Here is a 22,135-nt window from a genome sequence, read left to right on the forward strand (position 1 = left end):
TGGAACGTTCATGCCATTTATATTATCTGTGTTAATAGAACTTGCGTGTCAATTATAAGTGTTTGTCAGTAGTGGGTGTTTTTGGGAGACATTAATTTTCAGGTTTAATAGATTATTCCGTTCTACAAATTTGATGATTTTTCTTTTTTGCTAGTAATTATGGTGGCCTTTGTATACTTTTGTATTACATCTGTATTTGTCTTTTGCTGTTTTTGAGAAATTAGGTAATAGTTGATACATAAATAATTAATAGGTTAATAAATAAATTAGGCTGTATACCTTTTCTACTTTTGTTGGTGGTCTTCTATACAGTATGCTGGCCTTTTGTCTATTTTTTTTATTTTGCTTGCTGGATTGATTTTGTCATCACATGCCTCACTTAACTCCCTGCCTACCACACACACCTCCTTTTTTGTCCAAAACATACATACTTAGCCTAAAAAACTTAACAGTGCTCAGGTTTTGACCCTACCCCAGTCTAAATCTAAATTTAAAACTATGAAAGTCCTTGGTTCTGCTGTAAGTGAGGCCAGGATCAACATGACACCAATAACAACTACTATACCTTCAAGCTTAGCCGTCTCCTTTTTTAACTGTGATATTATTCTATTACAGCACAAACGATGCTATCAATGTGAACGTTTTATATAATATAACTGACATATACAGCTCTCTGATCACTCACATGTAAAGAAAAAGGAGTCACAAGAAATTCAAGATGGAATTCAGGGTTTGGAGAGTTATGATAATGTTCCAGAATGTGATGACATGACTATATTTGAATAAATGTAGATTTTTTGTTCAAGAATAAATGTCGATTGTTGAACATGAAAAAGTAAGACATCCCCTGAAAATAAGTCCAGTGCATTTTTTGGAGCAAAAATATATATGTCACTGTCTTTTTGGGGGGGAAAAGGGTATGTAAATTTAAATACAGAAATGTATAAATTAAAATAAGGATCTGTAAAAACAAATAGCAAACGTATCATTTTAAAACTAAAACATTTAGCCACAACTGGCCAGGTGTTAATATCTTTGATTTTAACACCATTACAAACTGCAGATTATGGATATCATTTTGTACATTTAAAAGAATTCGCTCATAAAAGATTCTCCATTATTGCCAATATCACTAAAAGTGCATTTAACACTGCACAGGCAAAAATTAAAATTTTACTTGTTTCACTTTTAGGAAATCAGTGCTAACATTAACAAAATGCATGAATGTGCATCAGTAGCTAACAAAACTACTTAAACATTTGGCATCATACCCTAAAATAACCTACCACAAATTACCATCATTAGAGAACAAATTGATAAAGCGCCATTTCAGAAATGAAGGCCTAAACCCCATACAAAAACAAGGAACCATGCACAAAATGTGCCCATGTAAGTGGATTTACAGTAACCAAGATGAGAAACAAAAAAGGTTTACCTCACAGCATGTCTTTTTGTGAATTGTGATACAATAGGGGTGATTTATTTAGCTTTTTGTACAAGTGGACATTTTCATGCTGGCAAGACCAAGAGACCTTTTAAAAGGTGAATATATCAACACATATATACTATTTCAAGTGGAAGAATCATTACCCCGTTGAGTCATCATATGGGTCGGTATCATAATTTTGATGTGGACCAAATAGGATTTATTGCACTGGATCACCTTTACCCCAACCAGAGAGGTAGTGAATTTTGATAAAGATAGAATTACTAAAGTCTGAATCAACGTGGTCTTTAATCTACAGGCAAATCACTACCCAGGTTTGAATAAACACTTACGTTTTAAATTATTCATACAAAGAAGTATAATAAGGTGATGTGACAATGAATTATGGGCTGGGGAAAAAAACTAATACAATGTGGGAAAATAACAAACTAATGCTGCCCCCTTTTTTTCTCAATTTACTATATATATTGTAAATATATGTGTATTTTTTCAAATTACTTTGTATAATATATGTATGCTTTGATTATTATATTGTTGATGTTATGTCACTATATTGTATGTTCATTAACCTGGATTTGATCCAGTGAAACTGAGGGGGTTATAGGTGACACAGGTAAACTCTTGAGCTATTCTGGAGGAACAGCATGAGGATATGCCCAAACGGAGGAGAAATCTATCTCTTACCTATCTTAGATTTGAGATATTGGTGTCTTGTTACTTGATAACTTTTTTGGAGTGGTTTAAATTAATATATTGTAGCAACCCCCTCTAATAAGGTTGTAGCAATAAGGATGTAGGATAATGATTTCAAGTTGTTGTTTAGAATTGGATACCATCATAATCATCTTCCTACCTAAGGCTAACATAACTTTTGATTAATATCCCTAAGGTTGTGCCCTAAGCTTTTATTTATTCATAAATATTTTAGGCAGTCGGTTGTTCAATTTGGAGGTAACCTACAAACATATGGAATAGCAGTTTGTTTGCTGCTTGGATGTTGTTCCCGATGTCCTCCGCTGCTGTTTGACGCCAGATTCAGATCTGGGGAAGCCCTATACACTTTAAGAATTATCCAGGCTAAACTAAGCTTAATTTTTAATAAAACATGTATTGATATTTTATTTTTGAATTGTTAATAGGAATTATGTATCATAATGAACAATATTGTAATGTTCGAAAAAGAACAATAAGTTCTTATCCATTTAATTAAAAAAAATTAGTGAAACTTAGGTTTCAACAGAATCCTTATGCTATCTTTCCCCTAAACATTGGTTGGGATTGAAAGGGGGTCCCCCACTTGGCAACATGAGTATCACTGAAAATTTTGCTCTCTAAAAATCAAAATGCTACATGCTGTATTAATTTTCAGTAGCCATATATGAAATAAAAAATATATGTTCTCATTAGGATATCAGAACTGAAGATGGGATAGAATAAAACAGTTTTCAGAAGGAGATTGAAGTTCCAGAAATTATGTGGTCTTGCCAACATAAAAACGTCGACATGTACAAAATGCTAAAGAAATCACCTCTATTGTATCAGAAAAAAACAAAGAATGCCTGAGCAAAAAAGTGCTCATGTCTTATGGTCACTACCAAGAGTTGCAAATTTTATTTTCAATTGTGCAAATGAAAGAGTAAATACATTTCAATATAATTATACTCATACAGCAATGTAGATTGTCAACCACAACATCATTCCAAAATGCAACTATAGTGGATATTTAACAGATTTCCTAAATGCGGTTTTTGAAACACTTAACTTAAAATAAAGACTCAATAAGCAATTGCATGTTGGTGTTTGAAAATTTTTTTTTTTTTTAGCTGCAATAAATATTTATGGCGATTGTGTAGGCAGACATGAGAAGTCTTTAAGAACATACTGGTCCAAGGATGTTGATCTTGATTAAGACCACAGATCTAAAAACCTATAAATATATAAAGTAGTACTATGGGCAAAAGCAAATGTGATGCTACTATCTGTCAATAACATTCACACAGCAATTTTTAATGCTTTATCTGCAACTTTGTTTAAATTCCTCTTGACACTGGCAGTAGTGCTGTTTTTTTCTTTTTTTTCATGACTAAGTCCAACCTTTCCTTTTTTACATGTAATTACAATATCTGCTGCATTGTGCAATACTCATAAGGAAAGGACACACTAATGTTCTATTGTGCAGAATAGTTCACAAAAACTTACGACTGTTATGGTCGATGTAGTATACACCAACTTGAGCATCGTAGGCTTCTTCCCATCCAAGGGGCAACTCATCACCAATGCAGTCAGCAAAGGTTAATGGTTTTGTATATCTGGAAAACAAATGTATTATTTCACTATTATTGATAGGCTGAATAACTGTATGTCATTTAAAAAAGTATGTACAGATACATTCTGAACACAAAGGGATTTACATTTTGTAAAGAAACAGTAACACTTTTAATTATGTTCTTATTCATCTCCATAAATTTAACCAATCTGAAGAAATTCCACAACAGAAGCTTAGATTTTTTTTTTCTTTTAGAACAGAATATGGGCAGACTTCCAGACATCCAATGTATAAATATGGCAGGTGTTTCTAAACTGTTAGAAACACAAACTAAATATTTTTAGTTTTTTTTTAGGGATTTTTGAGAAGAAAAAATGCTTGGTTTACTATTTTTTTTAGAATAATTACATTTAATGTTCGTAGTATGAACATCAGTGTCAAAATACCAAGTATAACAGGGCATGGCTTGGCAGGCTCAGAAAAATGGCCATTTAGTGAGTGAACTCTGTCTGTGCCAGCATGCACAGCATCAGTGATGGGCAAAGCTAGGAAATCCAAGATTGGCAAGGTTCCCCCTGCTTCCTCTGTGCACTCCGGCACATCTCTCGATCAGCCCTCGATCAGACTTATATTAAGGACAATTCTCCTTTATACTCTTCACTGGCAGCAAAGATGGTGCTGAGTTACTACCCCTCCCCTCCGGAATGGTGGCGGGTGGTACAGCACACACCAAGCCTGGATCGCTCCCAGAGCCCCATCATCATTGCTCCAAACTCCTGGCTTCCTCCCGAGCAACATCCACAGACTACACAGGACTTTCTAAAGGATTACTGGTGAACCATTCCTCCCTTTCAGTAAGCTCCCTCCCGCGCCATACTATCAGCAACAACTCCATCACAATCCCCTGCACCTCAAAAATACTCCTGTAATAAATAAAATGTCTGTCTTCTTTCTGCATCACCTATAAATGGATCAGGGGCTCCCTCGCTCTAAGTCTCAGGTTCCCAAAGGCTGCACCAGGTTGTCAATACCAAACACTCCCCAGTGCATACAGAACCATAGATGGGTGCTGCTCCTGAGGCACCTATCTCTATGACAATAACAACACAGGGTCACCACCCGGCACCACTGGTGGAAGTCCCTTACCTGGGGGAAGGGCTCCACATCCCTTGGCAACATTATGCACAAAGCCTTCCCACCAAAGCGGATTTCCAACACCTTGTGGCAGTGGTTCAATCAACATTTCGGAGCCATACATACAGACTTACAATCTGTGGCGGGTAAGATGGAGGGTCTGGACAAAGAACTGGAACAGGCCAAAGAAAAAAACTGATGACATAAGACTCAGGAATAGGACACTAAAATCAGAGAACTCCATCTCTACCGAGAAAACTTGGGTAATCAAGGCAGCAGAAATACTATACAAATTCGGGGCTTACTGGAGGTGACCCAGGCATCTGACCTTAAACTGTTGCTCCAGGCAATCTTTAATAGTATTCTAGGTCACTCTTAACGGCTGCACTTCACAAGAGTTTAATTGCCGGTCGGCGAATATTGAATTGATAAAGAAAATCATGTCTAAGGCAAGGAATTTGCGTAACCTGAAGTTTGATGGGGTCCCCCTACAACTTAACCAAGACCTCTCCTGGCACACGCTACGACGACTGCTGCAACCTCTTACCACCCTCAAGGACAACTGCATTCTTCATCGATCTGGCTCTGCGTTCAGCCTCACAGCACATTGGGATGGGAAATTGGCAACCCTATACTATCCAGAGGACCCTGCCACATTCTGTCAGGACCTGGGCACTGTCCAAAAGTATAAGGATGGGAACTGGAGAGGCCCATGCTTCCATGCTCACCACCAAGTGTGTTTCACCTCAAGATTGTTTATAGATATTTATAGATATAAATGTACATATATGTGTGTATAGATATGTGTTCAGGGATTTATGTATATGGTACCCTGTTGGAGATATCCTAATAGTGAGACTGTATCTACGTAAACATGAAAACCTGTTGTATCTTTGTACTGGCCTCTGGCCCGCCTAGGGGTCTCTAATTCAAGGACTTCACAGGAATAACAAGAGGTAGTAAATACCAACAGAGGGTTTGCCAAGAAACCACAAACAAACAAACAGATGAAAGAACAGATCACTAGTAGGGCCTTCAAGGGGCAATTAATCCATCAAGCCAGTCAGCAGAAGATGCATAATCAAACAGATGGGTTGGGTTGATAACCCAGATGGACCTCTGGTTGACCCTTACATTTAGATTCCAGCAAGAGATTTTTGTATCAAATTTAGTTGGGAGGTCCATCAAATTACCTTAACCAATCCCAATCTAGTAGGGTGTGTGCCAACTGATAGTCATTGTACAGAACACACCCACTAACCAATCCAAGAGTCCAAATGTTACCTAATGGGACTTAACTATATAAAAGGGGAGCTGGAATATAACAAGGAAAAAGAGGGAATGATGAGACTTCTTAGGGAATCTAGCTCCTGGGGTACCCCGCAGGTAGCTATAACACATTCCTGAATTGCATTCCTATATTGTTTGGTATATGTCTCAGTATATGTTTATGCTATTATTTTATATTGTTTTGATGTATTTTGTACTAAGTAGTTACTGGGTTATTGTAGGGGTTACTACTAATCACTTTATGTCCATGTGATATATATGTAACTTTGATTAAAGTTCCTATGTGTTTAAATATCTGACAAGATTACTGTGTACTTTGTCTTACCTTGTTTTCTTAATTAAACTGTTTGAATGACTAGCTATTTTTTGTGCATGAACCTTCCTTAATTGAATAGGGGGTAAAATTTCCATATTTGTGCAGATAAATATACCTAAATAACAAGTGGTCCCCCTAAAAAGAGATTGCAACATCTCACTTGTCATTCTTCTTCACTTCAAAAGCATGCAGAGGGGGACTTGGGCTGATAAGCACTCGCTTTCATGGTTGACCTAGGCCAACGACTGGTTTCTGTTGATGGAGGATATTACACCCTCTTTGGTTCACAGGATCTCTTACAGTGGAACTTGGTTTGCTGTATTATTCAATTTCATTATAGTTAGTTACTTTTACTATGTTTATAATTTTCCAAATGGTTTTGCTCTATATAGCAATAATTTGCTTTATTCTGCTCTATTACCTGTATGATGTTTAATGTCTTGTGTTCTGGGACTCTTTGGGCCCCTTACCACCAAGGGGGTTTCTTCATCTACCAACCTATTTTGATTCCCAGGCTTTTTTCCAGCCTCTTGGGGACTGATGGATAAAAAATACTCCTAAGCAACCTATAGGAGACACTATTGTGGTTATTTGATGTTGATTGTTTTTTGGTTGTCATGTTTTTTCTTCTTACCTTTCATGTGCCATTTTACCCAGCCCCTTCCCCTTCTCACAGATACCACTTTTTTCCCCCTTGAAGTTCAGACCTAACCCTGCTTCTCTAATCTCTGACCAATCCTTTTTAAAATAGTAAAAAATATTATGTTTGAAACTTTAGAGCTAGTTTTTTAAGGTTAGGCCTTTAAGGGAAATTATTAGTAAAATCACCCAATAGAAAAAAGTAGGAGTGGCTACTTTTCTTAGGGATTCTTTTTAATTTACACTGCTTAAATCACCTGTCCCAGATGGCAATGGGACCCTTCAAGGGACTCCCATTACAGTGTAACTTGTATGCCCCAAACTCTGGCCAAGGTAAATTCCTTTTAGAGACCCTTGATTTCTTTCTCTACCCCTTTAGACAAATAATTAGGCGTCAACATCTATATGATACCTGGAGGGAGGACCACTCCCACTCCAAGGCATGGGTGGCCTAGGTGGTCTCCAATTTGCAAAAATATTATCTTATTATACCAGATAGCCTTTCAACAACTATTTCAACACCTAGGGAAGAAAGAACACTGTTCCGCCTTCCTATTGATACGTCATCCGACCTTCCACTGCACAGGCACTTTATTTTTTCTCCAAAAGGTATTTAAAATGGAAAAGAAAAAAAAAAACAAGGACATTTTTACTTTATATAAAAGGTGATTAAAGTAAAAATTGTGGTGATAGGTCTGCAAGAGTTAAGCATTCTAACACCTTGGTGAAAAAAGCTGTCCTGGAGTCTGATGGTATGTGACTTGAAGTTAAAATAGTATTTACTGAACAGTAGTACATTGGAAAATTTGTGATTAGGGTAGAGTGGAAACTTTGAAAATGTTTCACATTTTTCTTAGACAACATCTTGTAAATATATCCTGGAGAGAGTGAACCTTGACTCCAGTAATCAGCTATGCTGTCTTGACAGCTCCATGGTCTTAGGAACATTAAGAGGAAAGGGATTTCTATAGCACCACAGTTTAGCACTGCTTCCTCTCAATATGTAGTCTTATCTTTGGAGATCATGCTGACCACAATTATGTCTTCTGCATATTTCACAATAATGTTGGCTATTGTGAAATTACAGTCATAGGTATTGAGTAGCAGAATAAGATCACAACCTTGTGGAGTGTCCGTAGTTGTAGTTTACAAGCACTATTACATATATATCCTTTTTATGCAGGTGTCAAAGAGCAGTATGCAATGTTAGGGCCATAACATCCTTAAAGTGATATTAAATGTAAATTAGAAAAAAAATGCAAGAAGGCAGGCCCTTTATTGTGGAAGAGACATCACCCCAAGCAGGTAAGCGCTTGTCTTTTTTTTTTGCAGAAGGGGTGCCATAAATGAGAAATGGGTCCCCAAACTTTGGCCTTTTTGATTGGCCTAGCTAGAATGATGTAACTCCCACGAAACCCCCCAGCATAGTACAATGCCTGCAATAATTCAGCTGCACGCTTACAATGTTTCTATGAGCTCCTTTTATAAAACAGAGAATCAGACATTCCCTCAAACACTACCTCGTGGTATTTGGCATTGGCGTTTCAATGGATAAATGATTCCCACGAGAGAATGTTAGATTACCCGTTTTGTAACTAGAGCCCTAAATATTTCCGATTCAAATGTTCTATTCTGATAAAAGGGGCAAACTAAAAATAGATTGGGGCAGCAGGTCACATAGAGCACATGGGTTACTATACCAGTCTTTCATTTGCATATTACTGGAATTAGAGCTACTGGCCTCTAATCAATTAGGTGAAGGACAGATTGAAAATGTATGTAAACTAGCTAGCTGAAACACGCACAGTCTAAGTGCACGTGTAGCGATAACATCTGAACCAGTCACCTTACGTGTGTTGATTGGCCTGAGGCCGTCAGATGTTTCTCTTCGGATTATCACTTCAGATTTATTCTCTTCGATTATCGCCATTTGCTAGTTCTCCCCCTCCCATCTCCATAGAGCAGAATGGTGCTTGTTCATACACCTTTTAGTGTTTTGTCATTGGAAAGTATTGTGAAAGAATCTTTCCAACAACAAAAATCTAACGTGTACTTAGCCTTACATACGTCATTCACTAATAGTTGTTGTTTTAGTGTATGGTGTTGTCACAAATCAAAATGAGCATAAAACATTTTGAGTTCCTCCGTTAGAGAACTGTGTACTGACTCCCTCCCTATAGTCCATTTTCATGTTCAGTCCTTTCCACAATTGATATATGCGATTTGAGTGAAATGGTTGTTAAACTTTGTTTTGGTATTCACTGTTTTATGCAGGTTGCACCTTTTGTGCTTGTGGAGCATTGTCCTATAAACATTGATCCAATGTATCACATTGGGGTAAATCTTAATGACTTGTTGATATAATGTCTTCAATGCGCATTCTGACGAATCCATGGACTAAATCAGAATAATATTCCAGGTTTCCCAGCATTGTGGAACTTCTCCTAGTCTAAATGATGAAAACAGTCTATAAATATTTACCAGCATGTGACAACACCAGCATGTTCTTTACCCAGTTCTTAATGTTTTCTCTTAGATTTTCTCTAATGCCTAGTAGTGTCTGGTTAAGTAGTCAGACTTCTAGCAGGCAAAATAGAGCAGGAAGCTGGTTTGCTAAGCATGAGGCAGGACCCTAAATTAGTTTTGCACATAATAGGCAGAAAATATTTTGGTAGCAAGTTGTTGCAGTCCCCCAACAAATTGAACATAGCCTCTGAGTGAACATTTTCCTGTCTACTGATCACCCTATGCAGTTTCTTGAGTGCCAGGTCCATGTTGGCTCTCGGGAGAATGTAAAGCTGTGAAAATGACCAATGATAGGCTAATTCATGAGCATAGTATAATCAATGTCAATCAGAAAGAAAGCCTTCATAATCTGCACAGTTTATGATTTGAGTTTTGACTTATAGGTAGTCTTGCATTCTGCCATTAGATAGTATGAACAGGTATGTTGGCTGCAAGGCAGAGTTCAGTTTCTGCAGACCCAAATCTTTGGTATATGTGCCCACATAAATACACACTTTTCTCAAGGGCCAACATGCTTTGACAATAATACACTGGGGAGCAGAGTCCAGTTTGCAGAAACAAATGTTGTTTTCAATTCAGTGCCTGGTGTGGTTTTATAATGCAGACCCAGTGCACAATGTATATGCAGATTGATAATTCAACAATGATGAAAATATACTCACTACTTCGCTGTTTCCATCTAAAACAAGCACATCTGGCCCATAGAGACAGATGCTGTCAGCTGACCAGGGTATTGGAAAAGCAACCTTATTTCACAATCTTCAAATTTTAAATTGCAGATTTCCGTATTTATAAAACAGTAAATGTGACCTTTATGTTTGTTAGTCACTCCCTATAACTCAAAAACTCAACAATGGCATCAAGAAGATTCTCCTTTATTAAATGTTACATTTATCTAAAATTACCTCTATAGATTTTTTTGCAAACTTAAATGGGCAATGTAAAAGCAAGAAAAATTGGATGCCCTACTGCTCTTTCGTTATTGCAATTTTCAAAATTATCATACTATGCATTGCTGAAATATAAGTACTATTTTCATTTTTTTATTAAAAAGCACACATTTTTAAAATGTGCCCCTTAGAGAGATGGCAGAACATATCAACCAGGAATACTTTTCCTACAATCATTATCAGAGTCCGCATAGTCACCATCAGTTGCTAAGTTATTGTCAAGCCGTTCACAGGCTGGGAAGCCTGCATGATCTCATAGTAGCAGCTCTAAGAGGTCTCCCAGCAACCTATGTGTAATGAAATGCCTAAACCTTAATGAAGCATGAATAAAAAAAGGGAAATATTTGGCAGCTTCCAGGACAAGCGCTATACTGTGACAAACTCATTCATTCCAGATACTGATTCCATCTAAATACAAGTCTACCCTTCAACTATTATTTTATAAATTAACAACAAGTTTTAAGTACCTTACCACCTCATTCTGTCAGAAAGATAAAGTAAATTAATTTGCTGTTTTTTAAATTTACTATTGTATTTTTAAATTTCCCTATGCTTTTTTGCTTTTCTATAGTAAAACTTTAGAAATATGTAAAAAGGCTAAATTCAACTCAAAGAATATTGGTGCATATATTTTAGTATATAGAATAAATCATGAAAAAGTCTAATTTCAGATAAGGTGCTTTTAACTGACATGCTTTAAATAAACTTTTTTTGTAACATAAGAACTACAAACTTTATCAAAAACCAAATAAAAAATGGGGCACCATTAACGATTTGTTCCTACTAAAAGAAAGTGTGTTGCCATGTGTTTATACTGCAAAGCACGTTCATTGCACTGAATGGGACAGTGCACTATAAATGGACAAAAATAGGACAAATGGACAGATTAATACATATCAATAGCATGTTTATAGTCAAATACTAGTAATATTAGCTATATGGATTTGCAATGTTTATTCCTCATTCTTTTGTTTTAATATTATGAAATATATTAAGTCATGTTTGTATATTATGAGAACATTTATATATTGTTCTATTCTGCTTCACTACATAGAGACCATACAGTTTTTCATACAAACCCCTGAGAAAGCCATTTTTGGCGAAACGCCTCAGGACGTATGTGACCATAATAGGTCCTATATTATGTACTTATCTATTACTGTAGGGTGCTAGGAAACTTAATGTCTAGTATGTACATCCCGACCGTGTGACAAGAACCCATAACAAGAGTTTGAATGAAATGACAATTTTTGTATCTTTATAATTATGTATGGATTGACATTGCATAAATACATAATTACCATTTGCATTGAACATTGAGCCTCAAACCTCTTTCTTTCTTCTACCCACTAATCTTCAACGTGCTAGAAATTAATAGAGGTGGCTCAACCTATATGCCAAAGGAAAGGAAAGAACCAACCTCCACTACAAAATTTAGGACAAAAATAGGTGCAAACAACAAAAACACACACCATCATAGGTGGGAACATAAGACATTGCTTTCTTTGTAACGTCTGATGTCCTTGCACATTGCACACTACCCTGTTTCCCCGATTTTAGGACATCCCCATTAAGTAAGCCACCCCCGATTTTTTAAAAAGGGAAACAGGGTATGTAGGACTGCACTGCAAAGCACATGAGACATGGGAATGAGACTGTTTACTGTGAATAAAGTGTTGCTGCTGAATAATCATACAGCGCTTCCTCCACACAAAAATGCTACACAAATTTCTATACCACTGATAATAAATCTGAGGCACTCCTAAAGATAAAATTTAGAAATAATTGTTTTCACAACACTGCAACATAGCCTTGTTGAGCTGTATACCTGCTCTTCATCAATAGTGTTTAAAGTGACACTAATACAGTACCTTAAGTCACTATTTATGATTCTACCTGCTCCTTCTGGTTGCTCTAGTTATAGTTTTGGATTCTGTCTTACCTTGTCTGGTTTGAAAATTTGGGCACTGCTCTAAGGAATTCTAAGGAAGTCGCAGAATTATTTGTCACCCGCACAAGATTTGTAGCAAAATTAGTTAGCACTGCCAGCTGATGACACAGATAATTCACTTTTTTTATTTATTTATTTTTTTATGAAAGTTGCCTTTTTATTCTAAGATACAGTTGTGTTCAGAATTATAGCAATGTTTTTAAAAATGTGAAAAAAGCTCAAAAGCCTTACATTTTCTTTTATTTCCATACACACAAATGCATTGGTAATACTACTCTAAACTAAAATGAAATCAGAAGGTGAACAAAAGGGAATATTATGCTGTTCAAAATTTTAGCAGTGTGGAATTCAATTATTAAGGTAATCCATTCTGTGAAAAAAAAAACAAAAAACAAAAAAAAAACACATGCACCAGGTGTGCCCGCCGAAACGCAACAAATCCTACACCGGCATCGCTACTCCACCTAGCACATTCTCTAATACCCCTAGTTGAGGCAGCTACATACAGATCCTGTTGTCTACGGGTGTGAATTTTGATTCAGGCTCCAGTTACGTTTGTCACCCAGCCCCAGGAGCCCCCCCCCAAAAAAATATGTACATTCTCAGAACTGTTCCAATCACATCATTACCTTTTTATATACACTGTTTCTGTAACTAAACACACAAACACATGTGTAAATTTAAAGCGGTAGTAAACCCCCACAAAATAAAAAATAAAATCATACTTACCTTCAGTCCCGCAGATCCGTCTGTCAGTTGGGAGGGTTCTTCCATCAGGTTTGATCTTCAGATCTTCAGTTCATTCACAACTGGCAAAAAATCTTATGTATGCAATAAACTGCTAAATTGAAGCCCAACTAAAGGGTAAATTGAAGAAGGCAAATTTCAAAGCAACCATGTTAATTAATATACATTATAAGTACATTTTCAAATTCAAAAGCTTATTGAGTAGCTGTAACTGCATACCTATAGCCCAAAGCCTTTTTTTTCCCACTTTAATAGATTGAGGTCTTACACACCACCTTTTTCTAAAGCTACGTACACACGTCAGATTTTTATCGCCCGATAATCGGCATCGGCCAATTATCGGGCGAAAATCTGCCGTGTGTACAGTCGGTGTCGTCCATCGTCCGGACGACCGACCTGCCGGATCCACGGACGATGGACGACAGCCGATCCTAATGAAAGGGAAGGGGAGAGCGCGCAGCAGGGTGCCGCTCCATCGCTCTCCCCCTCCCCTCTCCATAGAGCATGAACGGTGCTGTATGTACAGCACCGTTCATGCATCGTGCACTCCCTTGTCGTTGGAAAGGATCGTGAAAGATCCTTTCCAATGACAAAAATTGGAAGTGTGTACGCAGCTTAAATCCTTGTACTACAGGGATGCAGTCTTGCATCCATTGTTCACCCTACTTTTGTTGTTACATGGTTGACTTGTCAACTAGCTGAATCCACAGAGAAGAAGGAAAGTCGTGTAATGCAGTGTGCAAACACAACTGGCCTGTAAAGTAGGTACCCAAGGACAAGACCCGTCTGCGTGCAGCAGTTACAGACCTATATCACTCTTAAACCAGGATTTAAGATATTAGCCAACAGAATCTAAAGATATATCCACAAAACTTGTCCATTTTGACCAGGCATGGTTTATGCCTTCTAGAGAAACTAGGGACAACACATCCCGGGCCATAAATTGGATACACGCTGCTGTGGCCTTCCATGCTGCTCACCACCGATGCAGAAAAATCCTTTGACAGGGTTGATTGGGATTTTATGATGTCTAAGAGTTAGGAGTAGCAGTTGATATAGTGTACTTAGACTTTGCTAAAGCATTTGACACTGTACCCCACAGACGGTTAAAATGCAAGTTAGGGTGAATAGTTTTGGAAAAGTCAATCTGTAAATGGATAGAGAACTGGCTTAAAGACTGCATTCAGAGAATTGTAATTAATGATTCATCCTCTGAATGGTCTAGGGTTATTAGTGGTGTACCCTGGGGTTCAGTGTTGGGACCTTTACTGTTTAACATCTTCAATAATGATTTGGAGTTTGGAATAAAAAGTACCATTTTTGTGTTTGCAGATGTAATGGAATAAAGTCCATACAGGATGTCTATAATCTACAAGCAGACTTGGATGTACTGTTTGGTTGGGCAGCCAAGTGGCAAATGACATGCACGCTTCATACTGTCTAGCGGGAATACATATAAGGGAGTCGGAAAAGTTAAAGGATCTGGGGGTTCTGGTAGATCATAGACTTAATAACAGCATGCAATGCCAAGCTGCAATATCTAAAGCTAGTAAAGTACTTTATTGTATTAAAAGAGGAATAGACTGCAGAAATCGAGACATATTCCTGCCCCTGTACAAAGCATTAGTCAGACCACATCTGGAATATGCAATCCAGTTTTGGGCACCAGTTCAAAAGGACATTGTGGAATTAGAGAGAGTGCAGAGAAAGGCAACTAAATTAGAGAGATTAGCTGAACTGAATGCATTCATCCTTGAGAAGAGACGTTTTAGGGGGGATGATCACCCTGTAAAAATATATAAATAGTCCATTTAGAGAACTCTCTTCCCCAATATTCAATATGAGATCATTACAAAGAACAAGAGGGCACTCTTTGTGTCTCGTGGAAAAGAAGTTTCAGCTCAAGATAAGGAAGGGACTCTTGACTGTAAGGTCTGTGAAAATGTGGAATCGCCTCCCTCAGGAAGTAGTTACAGTGACTATTATAGATTGCTTTAAGAAAAAGCTGGATGTTTTTCTAGAAGCACAGAATATAAATGAGTATTAAGGCTTTAAAGTAAAAATAACAGTGACTGTTGATCAAGGGTACATCTGATTGCCTCATAGAATCAGGAAAGAATTTTTTTTCCTATTGAAGCAAATCAGGGTTTTTTTTTTTGCCTTTCTCTGGACCAACTATGTTTTCTAGGGTTTTATATCTGGGATATCTGGGCTATGGGTTTGGGAGACAAAACGATGAAATGGATAACTGCCATTTATTCTTCTCCCTCTACGTTGGTGAGAGTGAATGGCTCGGTGTCCAAATCCTTCCCTATTTCCAATGGCACCAGGCAGGGTTGCCCGTCTCCCCTCATTTTTATTCTATCCCGGGAACCAATACTTTTCGCAATACGCTCTAAATGAGATATTAAGGGATTGCAACTTGGCGATTCTGAGCATAAGGTGGCAGCATACGCAGATGACCTCCTGTTTGTTATTACCCACCCAGCAACATCTCTCCCAAACCTCATACAGACAATCAAGGAATATTGTGCGTTGTCTAATTTTAAAATCAGTTATTCCAAATCTGCGGCCCTCAATGCCTCCCTGACCCAGGCTCTCTGTACCCAGCTAATGCCCTCCTTTTTCAAATGGGACAAAACGGCAAATAAGTATTTGGGGACCCTGCTCCCAGCGGATTTATACCAGCTTTTCACAATAAATTTTCTGTTACTTGCCACCGTCATAAAAATCTCGAAAGATGGTCCTCCTTTACACTTTCATGGTTTGGACGCATACAGGTCACTAAAATGAACATATTACCGATAATCTTACACCTCTTAAAAGAATTGCCTATTTTTATACCTACCTCTTTTTTTAAATCCTTGCATTCCAAGATATTTCGGTTCATATAGGGCAAAAAAGGCCCACCGCCTCAGTAGATGCCTACTGTTTAGGGCTAAAAGGGAAGGGTGGTTGGGGGTTCCCAACCTCTCATTGTACTACATGGCAGCTCATATGGTTCAGATCTTAGATTGGTTTAGAGATGCCAGTGCTGGACAATGGGTTAGAGTCAAACAATCATTTACTTCCACTCCTCTCACGGCTATCCCGTGGCTGTAGACATTACCTCAGCCTGCCTTAAGAGCTCATACATTAATCTTTGCCACGTAGAAGGCATGCCAGGATTGGACGATAGGAAATTGTGCAGGTTGCGGGAGCAGGGGGTGGAGCATTTTGTTCATCAGGGTCAATGGTTAACTAGGGGGATGTTGATGGCTGATACTTCCAGGTACATACTGGATTTCTGGAGGTCACTACAACTTCTACACTTCCATAAATCACTTCCTTCAGAGAATAGGAACATTCGCACAAAAACGATGTTTAAGCTGTTATGTGCTGGGTGCGGCTCGACTTGACATTCTCAATCCCTTATTATACTTCGAGCTCAACTCTACCCTGAAAACTTTTCACCTACCTACCTCCAAGCATGGGAGAGGGGACTTGAGTACCCCATAGACACTGAACAGAAAGCTAAAATACTCACCTTGATTTATAAATCTTCTATCAGTAGTAATATCAGGAATTGAGATTTAAAATAATGTCTAGACCCCAGGGAAGTTACACAGCTTCTTCCCCGAGGTAACTGACAGGTGTTGGCGGTGTGACCAGGCAAAGGGTAATATGCTACAAATTTTCTGGTCCTGCCCATTACTGAGCCTTTCTTAGGAACAAGTGAGAGCCCTTATTAAAACATATACTATACCACCTGGATCCAGGGTTTTTCTGCTGCACCACAATACAACTTCGGAGAAGGCCTACAAGGGTTCCATTATCAGACACCTCATTAATGCTGCCAACTCTTGTATTCCACTTTATTGGAAATCGTCGGTCACCCCAACTGTAGGTCTATGGCTCCATAGGGTAAACGACATTATGATGATGGAGGATCTCATGGTTAGCCTGCGGGGTACCCAAGATAAATTCAATAGCATGTGGGGGAGCTGGACATTTTATAGGGAAACACCGGAGTTTAAGTGCCACCTGGATCCGGCCCTTTCTAATTAGACATATGTGATATCACCATGTTCCGTTTTAAGTTTTTACATGCTACTGGACTCTTTTGTCAATATATGTGCAGATCTTCTGTTACTGATACTATTGTTCTATTTTATTTTACCACAGACTTTTATTAGACCACGTGTTATATTTCCTGTTTTGGTAATGTTATTGTGTTTACTCTGAAAATTTTAAAAATTAAATAATGTGTAAAAAAAAAAAAAAAAATACTGTTTTGTTCAGTTTTAGGTTTAGTTAGGTTATAAAAGAATAACTACTTACTGAAGTTGGATTAGGAATATCATCATATGTTTTTGCATTCTGACACAAAGTTGGCTAAACTAACATGCTAATTTAAAAACCTAAATTCCCAGGGACTCTTTCCATATGGGGATTTATTACATAAATGTATAGTTAAATAAGGTATATCTCTCTGAAGCAATAAACAAAAGCTAAATATATTGATGCAGAAATATAGCAGGATTCCCAATATTGTTTAAGATTACCATAAATATGATGTTTTAAAGGAAATCTTTACCACCAGATACACTGAATTATAAACATGATTCTACATTTTCAAAGGAACCTTCAACAAAATCATTTCAATATCTGTAGAATATGTGCAGAAGTGGGAAAATCTGGAGTACTCTAGTACCCCTACCCAAGATACAAAATAAGTTAGGCCATTTAGAAAACGGTAACCATAATTGTCCACAGGTTAAGGTTTCAATGTATTACAGGCTCATCATTTTGAAATGTTACTATAAATGACACCCCTAATGGTTCAATATGGTAGCAGGTGGGGTGGTAAATGTAAAATCTATATTTTTTTTAATATTATTTAACATAACACACTAAAATAATTTTGTCTCCAGTCAGAAAATGTACTGGGTCAGCAAGGAAAGGTGTTGGATCAGCAACTTGGTGCAGCCTGGTAAAGTTCAACTCTGAAAACCTAAGCAATCATACTCTGACAGCTGGCATACACGAAGGTAAAAATATTTGCAGAAATCTTTAGCTAGAATTATTTTATGAAGATTGCCTTTGCAAAATATGACATATGACAATACTGCAGTTAAAAACATTACTTGGGTTAACAGTATATTAAATGTCTTTCTAGTGTGTGTGTGTGTGTGTGTGTGTGTGTGTGTGTGTGTATATATATATATATATATACACACACACACATATATATATATATATATATATATATATATACACACATGCACAACTGTTGCAGACTGGCAACACTTTAAAAATAAGGCAGCACAAGGCCAGTTTCTCTAACAAACAGTTCAGCTTCCTGTCTGGGTGCTTTACTATAGGTTAAGATAGTGTGAACAAGAACAAATACTAGCCTAGCTGGAAAAGTAACTACCTCTTGGTTAGTTCCCCCTCTGGCTGATCATGAAGTATAAACAAAAAAGTCCTTTTGCATATGCCAAAACTGATACCCTACATTTAAAGTGTTTTCCTCCTCAGCTCTTTTCCCTTCAGGATTTGGGAAACCACTGGGCTCCCTGCAGTCTGTTGCTGCGACTCTAAATAGAACACCTGTGCTCTTAGTTTCAGGGGAAAGAACCCGGACATAGGGTGGGTGGCCAAGGAACCCACCCAACTCTTCCTTTGCAGGCCCCAGGAACCTTTACACCAGCTTTTTAAAAAAGCCAACTGTCTGACACACATCCCTGGAGCCTTTCCCCCCATCCACACCCCATCCAAGACTTTTCCAGCCAAGCAATGGGATACCCTGTCACTATATAAAATATTTTCTTTCTATATATATATATATATATATAAATAAAATGTCTCTTTTGTTTAGTTATTTAGCCAGAGATGAGCTTTACATTTTACATCATATTTTTCCTTCTGCTGGGGAACAACATTTGTTTGAAGCTTCATACTCTAACATAAACAGGTTGAGCCAGTTTGGTGTAACGCTTGATGTTTAAAATATAATTGGTGGTATGGGTGTTATAATGACATCTAGGCTAATGCTATATATTCTAAAGTAAGGCAACGTACATATCATTTAATCTCTAAAATATATTTTCCATACTGGAGTAGCAAAATATCAGCCACTGATGAGAGTTTTTTTATTCCATATTCGATAAAGTAATAAAGTGCTCAGGTATTAATTTCACAATACGTAAATGTGGTTGTTCTGTATAAACAACCACAAGTGAGACAGTTGTTACCAGAACAATTGTTCCTATTCAAAGATTTCCACTCAATTTAAACTCAAAACTCAAACTCAAAGGGCTCTATTTATAAAATTTGTATACCCTCAAACATCCCCTGGTGGAAATCAATTACTGCTATTGAAACACATATACCTGGAAGATTCCCACAAGGGAATGTTTGAGGGATGGGCCTCATTTATTAAAGCTCTACAAGGTTGGAGAGGATACACTTTCATCAGTGAAGCTAGGTGATCCAGCAAACCTGAAAGGGATCTGGTCCACGATTGAAAACATTTGCTAACAAACAGCAAATGACTTAAGAAATCAATTCCAGGTTTACTGGATCACCCAGCTGCACTGATGAAAGTGTATCCTCTCCAGCCTTGGGGAGCTTTAATAAATCAGGCCCAATGTCTAGTTCTGTTTTAGAAATAAATCCCAAAATTTTCTTTTTTAATCCCAAAGACAGTGGTCACTTGTACAAGCAAAGAGTGAATGTCCCCACTAGGGACACAGATCGCTATGGAACCAGAAATAGTTCTAACTTCTTACCATGTTCAGTGCTCAACTCAGAAAATTTTTTAAGCCGGGTGAGAAGAAATTGTAGGTGGGTGGCAGCCCCTGTATTGTGACCAAACTCTTTAGTAACCACCCAAAAACAGCCGGGTGGGTGCTGAAAAGTGCCGGGTGGTGCACCTTCAACACTCAAAAAAAAATATTCAACTGCATAATCAAAATTGAACATCACACATTTGACATAAAACCTAAACGAAGTACACAGTTTCTAAAATAAAGGTTTACTATTACATAGATGGGTAAATTATAATTTTGATAATCATAAACTCCTGACACGTTTTGCAGGAAGAACCTGCTTCTATAGGGGGAAAATCACTAAGAAACTTTATAAGCCTTTAGGACAATTAGTTTAAGAACATGAAAAATGAAACAGATCTTTGGGATTCTGATTTAGAAACAGGCCAAATATGTATGTATGACCAATTCATATATTGATCCAACATACAGGCGTATCCTCAACAAGGAATAAGCCAAAGGGGATTCCTGCTGTAACTTGGTTGTCTCTAACAACAAATAAGTTTTGTCCAGAATTTTACAGAAATCATACGATTCCTGCTTCTATGGAGCGTGTCCCAGGGGCAGATATATTGTAGCTAAAAGCAAGGTTATTGTATCAGAGCTCAGGGCTAGATAAATCCTCTCTTAGTCATTGTTTACTATTTCACTATTTTACTAGTGACTCAGATAAATAGAAATGGTGAGTTTCTAGAAACACAATAAAAAAAAATTCCTTAACAATGATAAAAAAATACATCTAAAACTAACAGAAAATCGATATTTTGTCATTAGGCACACTTCAAAATACCCATCAACTGTCCCAGATCATACAGGAATTAAACAAAATACCAGAGCACAAAGGATCGAGGTGATGCTGGGTGCAGGGGGGCTCATTATATGAACCCACCTTGAAATGTATAATTTTGAATAACTTGTAAAGTGGAAAAGAAAACGATTAAAGTTTATTTGACAAACCTTGCACTGCATACACTAAAGCAGAGGTTGGCAAACTTCGGCCTTTAGGTTGGATATGGCCTAGCCAGTATTCCAGTCCGGCCTAACGCTCCCTTAGTTATTTATTGTTGGATCCGGCCTAATTGAATTGTAGCACTATCGTGAGTTCCGGCGGTATCATCGATATCATTGAGTTCTCACACAGTAACCCCAATTACTATGCCTAATGAGCCGGAAGGTTGACCTTGAACATCGTGTCTTCAACCCTCTATGGACTGACGAATTATTCTACATCCAACACGGCAACAAAGCCCTGTGTTTAGTGTTTAACGACACCAACAGCACTTTCAAGTGGTCGAATCTCAAGGGGCATTTCGATGCCAAGAACGCGCACACCTACAGAGACTACACTGCGGATGATGGGAAGACTGAGGCTCGCTTGTAGTCACAGTTGGAAAAAACCTTTCCTTGGACACCTTGTTTCTTCTGGCCTAGTGTGCCTTCTTGACCTTCTAAAATGACCTTAGAAGTCCAAAAAGTTTGCCGACTCCTGCAGTAAAGTGTTACATTTTCTTGATCCTTACAGTGTTTATGTGCTACATTTACATAATCATGAGCCCTGTGGTGTATACTATGTTGCACTGCACTGTGCATGTTTTGCTATATGTTACACAGTGCTGAATCATGCACCGTATATGCTGTTTTACATTACATAGTCCTGACCCCTGCAATGTATACACTATGATGTAATTTAGATAGGAGTACCCAAAGTGTTATTTGTATCACTGCTGGTTGCTATACAGAAATTTTTTTTTAAAGTAGGTGTTGACAAAGTGTGAGCTCTATTCTGTGTGAAAAGAATATGAAATGCAAGAATTTGATTCTTAATTAGGATCTTTTGTTCTGAAATTTACATGTGTCAGTAAAGTAATTACATATTTTGTGGATACATTAGCTGTGGCATATGTGTACAGTGTATACAGAGTTCACACTGACCCTAATTATGTCTTATGCCTTGCCCTATTCAGCAGTATGTGACAACACTTTTTGTAGAGGCATGCTATGCACTTTGCACATTGTTTCATGTCTGTGTTGCATCTTGTCCAGTTCCAAAAGTTATT

General features: G+C 37.6%; 1 protein-coding gene across 1 annotated transcript in view; it reads right to left on the reverse strand.

The window, feature by feature from the left end:
* Positions 1-22,135, reverse strand: part of WWC1 (WW and C2 domain containing 1) — a 98,027-nt gene that overhangs the window by 46,598 nt on the left and 29,294 nt on the right. The window contains exon 2 of the mRNA XM_072400812.1: positions 3,647-3,756. Coding sequence (XP_072256913.1) covers positions 3,647-3,756 — 110 coding nt within the window. The remainder of the gene's footprint in view (positions 1-3,646; positions 3,757-22,135) is intronic.

This window comes from Pyxicephalus adspersus, chromosome 2 (assembly GCF_032062135.1).
Source record: "Pyxicephalus adspersus chromosome 2, UCB_Pads_2.0, whole genome shotgun sequence".
Classification (NCBI taxonomy): Eukaryota; Metazoa; Chordata; class Amphibia; order Anura; family Pyxicephalidae; genus Pyxicephalus; species Pyxicephalus adspersus.